At 35.8% G+C, this 7,359-nt stretch overlaps 1 protein-coding gene across 1 annotated transcript in view; it reads left to right on the forward strand.

The window, feature by feature from the left end:
- Window positions 1-2,225, forward strand: part of P4HB (prolyl 4-hydroxylase subunit beta) — a 28,036-nt gene extending 25,811 nt beyond the window's left edge. The window contains exon 11 of the mRNA XM_074224881.1: window positions 1,105-2,225. Within this exon, the coding sequence (XP_074080982.1) occupies window positions 1,105-1,185 (81 nt within the window). The 3' untranslated portion in view covers window positions 1,186-2,225. The remainder of the gene's footprint in view (window positions 1-1,104) is intronic.
- Window positions 2,226-7,359: the final 5,134 nt, after the last annotated feature.

Consider the following 7,359-nt stretch of genomic DNA (forward strand, 5'->3'; position numbering starts at 1 on the left):
ACTTTTTGTTATAATGGGGTTCTGCTTCCAGTGTAGATGGAAACTTCGGGGATTTTGTGCAGCTGTTTCAGAGATCCCTTTAGGGACTTGTAAGGTTTCATTTCTTCCAAAGTGGTATGATCTAAGGAGAGGTGTGTTTACCACTCTCCTGGCCTAGAAGCACTCTTTTCTGCCCTGAAATTGTAAAGGAAGGTCTCCTCCACTATGGGCACAAGCTCTGGTATGCTAGTGCTTCTCATCAGTTTTACTGTCTGGATTGAGAGCTCTAGAAGCAGCTTGCTGCCTTTGAAATTCAGTGGCTTCTGAGGTCTGCTCTTGACTTGATGGAACCAGGACTATGCTCTACTCTCAGGCTCAATATAGTTTTCCTGCTGACCTAAGTTGTCTTTGGCTGGAAAATTATTTCAACATATATCCTTTTGTGGGTTCTCTGCTACAGGAATTTTCTTATGAAATTTTTTAAAGATGTTGGGAAAGGTTTTAGGGAGGGCTCAGGAAAATTAATCTCATTTCATTGAAGACTCAATTCAAACACCACTTTCTTCTTTAAGCTATTCCTAATGTCTCCCCAATGCTAATGCATTCACTGTTTTGAATTTATTCAGTAGGTACTTAGTTGTAGCATATACATCCCTATTTCATAGATAGGAACTGCTTCATTTTTGTCTTTTTGGATTCAGTATTTGGCATGGTGTGTTGAATGATTGCCTTTGAACATTCTGTGTCCTGTGTACTGGTGTCATTGGAGTTTTGTGTAGATTGGGGAATTTGGTTTTTCTCCATTTTGTATATGAATATCCTCTTTTCCCCATCCCTTTGAACAGAGGTGGATGGATGGGGCTTGGTAAGGAGGAAACTGCCTGATTTTTATGAACCTGTGAAGTATGTTCATGAATTATTCAAAGATCTGAATAATTGTTTTTATGGCTTAATAAGTAGTAGTGTGAGTGAGCCCTTCAGGTAGCAAGAATAACCAGTCTGTTGGCTTTTGAATAAAGGAGCAGATGTATAGAATTGGAGTATTGAATATCTAATTAGACTGGGTACTGAGGAAGGGGTCTCTGTTGGACTAATAAATAATGCAAACCTTTTATTTAACTGTAGGACTTAGAAGACTTGGAAGAAGCTGAAGAGCCAGATATGGAAGAAGATGATGATCAAGTAGCTCCAAAAGATGAATTGTAAAGAGGAGAGCAAAGTTGACATATCCCAAAAACAAGACACTACATTATGGGGCTGCTCCAACCAAGCAGCAAATGCATCTGTAAGATTCACAACTGAAGAAGAGTGTTGATTGAAAATCCAGGGATTTTTTTTTAAAGTAATTTCATTCTAACATGTATGTAAATTCAAATGTCCTTTTTGCTTTTCAATTTTTGAAAAGTGAGTTATCTTTAAAAGCCCACCCAGATCATTTGGTGAGCCACCTATTCTTTTAGGGGAAGGGGTGGGGGATGAGATGTATTTTTTTTGTACATTTTTTTTTGTCACACGTGTTTTTTGGTTTGAAGCGGGTTGTAAAGTTAAAAGTATGAGTGCTGTTGTCATAACTAAATCATTTTAGTGAATGCCACACTCATTATATCTCCTTTGAAAGTTCATGTCATCCCTTTTAAAAAATCCTGCCTTATAGGGCTTTTAAACACATTTGATAATTCAACAACATGTCACGGTGTCAAACAGCAGTGTCACTCAATCTTTTAGCTAGTCCTCCCTGGAACTGACTTCCTCAGTTTTGGATGGGGCAACCACTAAGCAAAATGCAAGGACTCTCCCCTTCACACCAGTGTTACCATGGCTGAATGTCCTTGATTTTTGCTTTAAAGACACTTTTAATGCTCTGGAGGTGGATAGGACTATGCCATAGTTTGTTTTTTGTGACAACAATCATTGGTGAGGGGGGAAGATAGTTTCTGGTTCCCCTACTAGACTAGATCCAGAAGTAATATCACCTTCCCTGTTATGATACAGGGTCTTGTTCCACAATTTTCTGGTGCATTGCTCTGTGAATGTTGGATTATTTTCCAAGTATATAAAGTGGGTTCCAAGGCCTACTTGATGCAGAAAACCAGGACACTTAAGATTATTGGGGATTGGGGAGGGCAGTTGTGTGGGGATGGGCCAAGGATGTTTGAGCTCAATCAGACTTGATAACACTTTAAACGTTTCCACCATAATGTTGGAACTGAACACATTGGCCAAATAAAGTTGAAATTTTAATACTTGGCGTAGTCTTTATCTTGCTAACTTTATTTTTTTTAAAGCTAATGTAATTGAACCCAGAATCAAAGAGAGAGAGAGAGAGAGAGAGAGAGTGTGTGTGTGTGTGTGTGTGTGTGTGTGTGTCCTTAAAAACTAATATGCAAGGGGTGGCTGGGTGGCTTAGTGGATAAAGCACCAGCCCTGGAGTCAGGAGTACCTGGGTTCAAATCCGGTCTCAGACACTTAATAATTACCTAGCTGTGTGGTCTTGGGCAAGCCACTTAACCCTGTTTGCCTTGCAAAAAAATCCTAAAAAAAAAAAACTAAGATGCATTACCAATGTGAGAATTATTGTAACTATTGTGTTGATAATGGATTTAATGGTTCCAAAGGGGGACTGAGACCTTAGCAATTAATGTTGTCATTTCCCTTAAAACTAGTCTCACTTATTCCTCAGCTGTTTTCAGTTTAATTTATTTCCTTATCTGAAAGCTACTGAAATTGCTCTTACTAAAGAAAGTTACAGATACTTTTAATTTAAATTTTTTTATTTATTTTTCCAACTACATGTAAGGGTACTTTTTACCATTTTTTTTCTTACAAGTTTGAGTTTTACATTTTTTCTCCCTCCCCTTTATAGAAACCAATCTAATAGAAACAATGCAGTTTATAACCATGTTTAAACATAGATCTGTATTGATCATGTGAAAAAAAAATCAAATTCAAACTGGAAAAAAACAGGAAAAATGATATAATACATAAAACAACTTTTAAAAATTGAATATAGTAAGCTTTGGTCTTCATTTAAATTCCACTGTTCCTTATCTGGATTTGGATGGTATTTTCTATAACAAGTCTTTTAGAATTGTCTTTGATTATGGTACTGCTGAAATGATCGTGTCCATCATTGTTGATCACCTCATGTTGCTGGTGTATATAATGTTGTTCTGGTTCTGCCCATTTTGCTCAGCATCAATTCATGCAAGTCTTGGCAGGGTATGTGTTCTTATCTACATTGCTGCCTAAATGAATTTTCTTAAAGACAGATTTGATCATGTCACTTTTACTGCCTTTCCAGCCTCATTACATATTTCTTGCCTTACCATACTATGGTTCAACCAAACTTTCACTTGTGTGTGTGCCTTTTTCTCAAACTGAATGCACTGCCTCCTTATTTCCACTTTATAGAGTCTCTTCCTTCAGGAATGCCACTCAAATACCAATTATGTGAAGTTTTTCCTAAATCTTGCTCCCCCCACCAATTGCTTATGCTCTCATTATCTACTTTGCATTCTGTATTTGTTCAGTGTAAACTTTAATGTCCAAGTTTCCTTTGATAGAATGGAAGCTCCTTGTGAGTAGGGGTTGTTTTTTTTTCCAGTCTTTGTATTCACAGTACCTGGCACATAATAGGAGTTTAATAAATACTAATTTCAAATTTGAATCAATAACAATATTGAATAGTTAAGTGGCAATGGTTTCTCATAATGTTTGTAAATAATAGGAGAGAGATGCCCAAGGTCATGCCTTTGAGGCTGACTTCTGGAGCCCAGCTAGAGGCTGAGAGTTCCTTATGAGAACCTAGTAGTAAATGAAATTGAAGTCAGTGCTTAAAAAAATATGCCAGGGAAAATAAGTGATCATGAATCATGATCTCAAAATCAGGAAATTACTCATGAAAAGAGTAATAACCCTTTTCATGTATAGCATTGTGGAGTTTAAAAAAATGACCATAGGAATTGCAAGAATGGCTGGAAAAAATGAAAATATAAATAATGAAATTAGAGATGATTAAGCTCTGGAGGAAAAAAAGGCAATATGTCTTTGAGTGGAAGGTGGAAAATCTTAACTATTAGACTCCTGAAAAATAGAATGGAATAATGGTATTCAATTACTTAGACAATAAGAAATATTTCAATTAAGTCAGGAAACTTTAGAAATAGAAAATGATTTGGAAAATATCAAAATAATTGAATCATCAGGCTCCCTGAAAACCAAATTAAAAAAAAAACTTAGGTACCATAGTTCAAGAAAATCATAAAAGAAACCAGCTCAGTTCTGTTAGCACCAAAGGGCAAAGTAAAAATAGAATCTGTTAGTAATCTGAAATAAACTTAGAAGACACTTGGGAATGTCATAGCCAAATTCCAGAGCTTCAAAGTCAAAGGAAAAAATACGACAAGCAGCCAGGAAGTAACATCAAATTTACAGTCAGGATTACACAAGACTATGTTGCAAGAACTACAAAAGAGGAGAAATCTTGGAATACAGATATTCTATAAACAAAAAATGTAAGGTGCATGTATTTCTATGGAGAGTGGGGAGAACCTTTAAACAATTTTGAAGTTTTACTATTGAGAACACAGCTGTGTAGAAACTGAAAAGTAAACACTGGAAGCAAGAGAAAGCTAGGAAGCTACATTTGAGCAAGGGAGGGGACAAGGCATTGAAAAAATGCTCAATTCTAATCAGGGTTAAGAGACAAAAATGTTCTTTCTCAATCTGTCTTAAAAGGGACACTGAAAAAATTAAGAATTATGAACACAGGGACAGACTTTTTGGTTTTAAAAAGAGTATAGAAGGAATATGCTAAGGAAGGGAGAGGAATTTACCATTTTCATAACTGGAGTACAAGATGAATATACAAATATGAGGAAAGGGTAGGGGAAATTGGCATCTCATTCTCTGAACTACCATACAGAAGAATTGAACAAATGTACAAAAAGCTGGGGAATACACAAACCTCAAGGAAACAAATGGGGAAAGGGTGATGGGAGTTTAATAGAATCATTGGATTAGGAAAAAAGCATAAAAACCAGAGGTCACCCTTTGGACTTCTAGAGAAAAGAGGCAGAGAAGTAGAGAAAAGCCATTTAATCTTAAATTATTATGATTATTATTGATAATATTCCTTTTTCCACCTTTGCAGAGAAGAGTGGAGTGAAGAAAAAAATGGAAGAGTGATGAAAGTAAACACAATAATTAACCATGAATATGAAGGGGATAAACTCCCCCATAAAATGAAAGATGGTAGAATGGATTGTTTACAGTTTACAAACATTATTTCCAAGAAACAGTATTAAACACTTTCTAGTGTTAAAAGGGCTTCAGGTGAATTACAAAAAGGGGTAGCAATCATGTTTTCAGACAAGGCAACTATAAAAAATAAATATTAAAATAGATGAAGAGAAACTACATTAAATTTAAACTAGGAACCGAACCCTAGATAATGAAATGATATTTTATTTTTTATTTTTTTTAAGGCAATGGGGCTAACTGACTTGCCCAAGGTCACCCAGCTAGGTAATTATTAAGTGTCTGAAGTCAAATTTGAATTCAGGTCCTCCTGACTCCAGAGCTGGTACTCCACTGCACCACCCAGCTGCTCCTGAAATGTTATTATTTCCTTTTTTTCTTTTTTCTTTTTTCTTCTTAGGTTTTTGCAAGGCAAATGGGGTTAAGTGGCTTGCCCAAGGCCACACAGCTAGGTAATAAATGTCTGAGACCAGATTTGAACCCAGTTACAGCTAGGTAATTATTAAGTGTCTGAGACCAGATTTGAACCCAGGTGCTCCTGACTCCAGGGCCAGTGCTTTATCCACTGTGCCACCTAACCACCCCAATGTTATTATTTCTTAACATAATGCACCAAATATCAGAGCATCTAAATAGTCAAAGAAGAGTTCATCAAATTACATGAAGAAGCAGACAACAAGACTGTTATAGTTGGGGACCCAACCCAAATCTTGCAAAAATAAGAAATGTTAAGGAACTAAATAGAATTTTAGAAAAGTTATGTGATAAGCTTCTGGTGATTATAGAATGGAAATGGAAAGGAATATATTTCTCAGTTGTGTGTGCAACTTTTACCAAAATCAATCATGCAGAAGCATTAAACAGCCTTCATTGATCATAATAAAATTATAGTCATAAAAGGACCTTTGAAAAAATTAAAACATTAACTAAATGCTTTCATCTTATGAATTGGTGGGTCAAAAATAAATAATGGATAATTTCATCAAAATATGGCATTAACGAAAGAGCATACTTTTGGTATGTAGATAGCCAAAGCAGTTCTTGGGGGGAAATTTGTATCTAAGCATTTTCATTAAAAAGAGAGCAGATCAATAAATTGCACATGTGTAACAAATCAATTGACTACTAGTGCCACAGAAACTTCAATTAGACTTACCTTTCTTAATGCATGCAATCAAACTTTATTAATCAATACAAGTAAACATCACTTCTCTAGGAACAAATTGTCAACTTGATTTGAACACTCAGGTTCCTTCTCTGCCCTAGCCAAACCTTGTGTCTCAGTCTGAGGTGTGTTCTGGCAAATTTCCATCAATCAGCACTGCTCTTGAGCAATGGAACGCTTCCATCTCAAAGTTCAGGGAACAGAGGAATTAATTTGTATATCTACCTAGAAGCAGACTATTGGTGGGGACCCTGATCTGGTTTTATGGTTTTGCCTAAGGATGTTTAAAAAGTGAGTCTAAGTTCTTATTGGCAATTGATTCCTTAGCTTATGAGGAAAGAAAACTGTATCAACCAAAGTTTTAGTGTCCTAATATCATTAATAAGTGTTTATCAGTTATTGTTTACCAGATTGTGGGGGACACATCATAAGTAGTTATTTACTAAATTTGGGGGACTATTTCATTACTAAACTGTAAACATGCTAATCTTATTATAGAAAGTATATGACATCTTAGTCATAAAATGGAGGCTTCAAACAAAATGGAATTACCTTGTTGATATACTTTTGCCCACTACATCATGCAACTAAAAAATGCTAGAAATTGATATCAGATATCTCCAATTAAAAGCAAAAATAGAAATTCTGAAAATCAAAAAGAGATAATCAAAACAATTGTCTTAGTAACTAGAGCACTGTAGCTAAAGTCAGGTAGATTTGAATTACTATGCAGACTCATGAACTTATTAGCTGCATGGCCTTATATAAATCACATAAACTCTCAATCTCAGTTCCTCCAGTGAAATGGGGATAAGAATAACAGGGTCATTGTGAGAACAAAATTAGACACTTTGAAAACCTTAAATTGTTATATAAGGGGCAGCTAGGTGGTGCAGGGGATAGAGCATTGGCCCTGGAGTCAGAAGGACCTGAGTTCAAATTTGACCCCAGACACA

The sequence above is a fragment of the Macrotis lagotis genome, chromosome 2 (genome assembly GCF_037893015.1).
Source record: "Macrotis lagotis isolate mMagLag1 chromosome 2, bilby.v1.9.chrom.fasta, whole genome shotgun sequence".
NCBI classification, from domain to species: domain Eukaryota; kingdom Metazoa; phylum Chordata; class Mammalia; order Peramelemorphia; family Peramelidae; genus Macrotis; species Macrotis lagotis.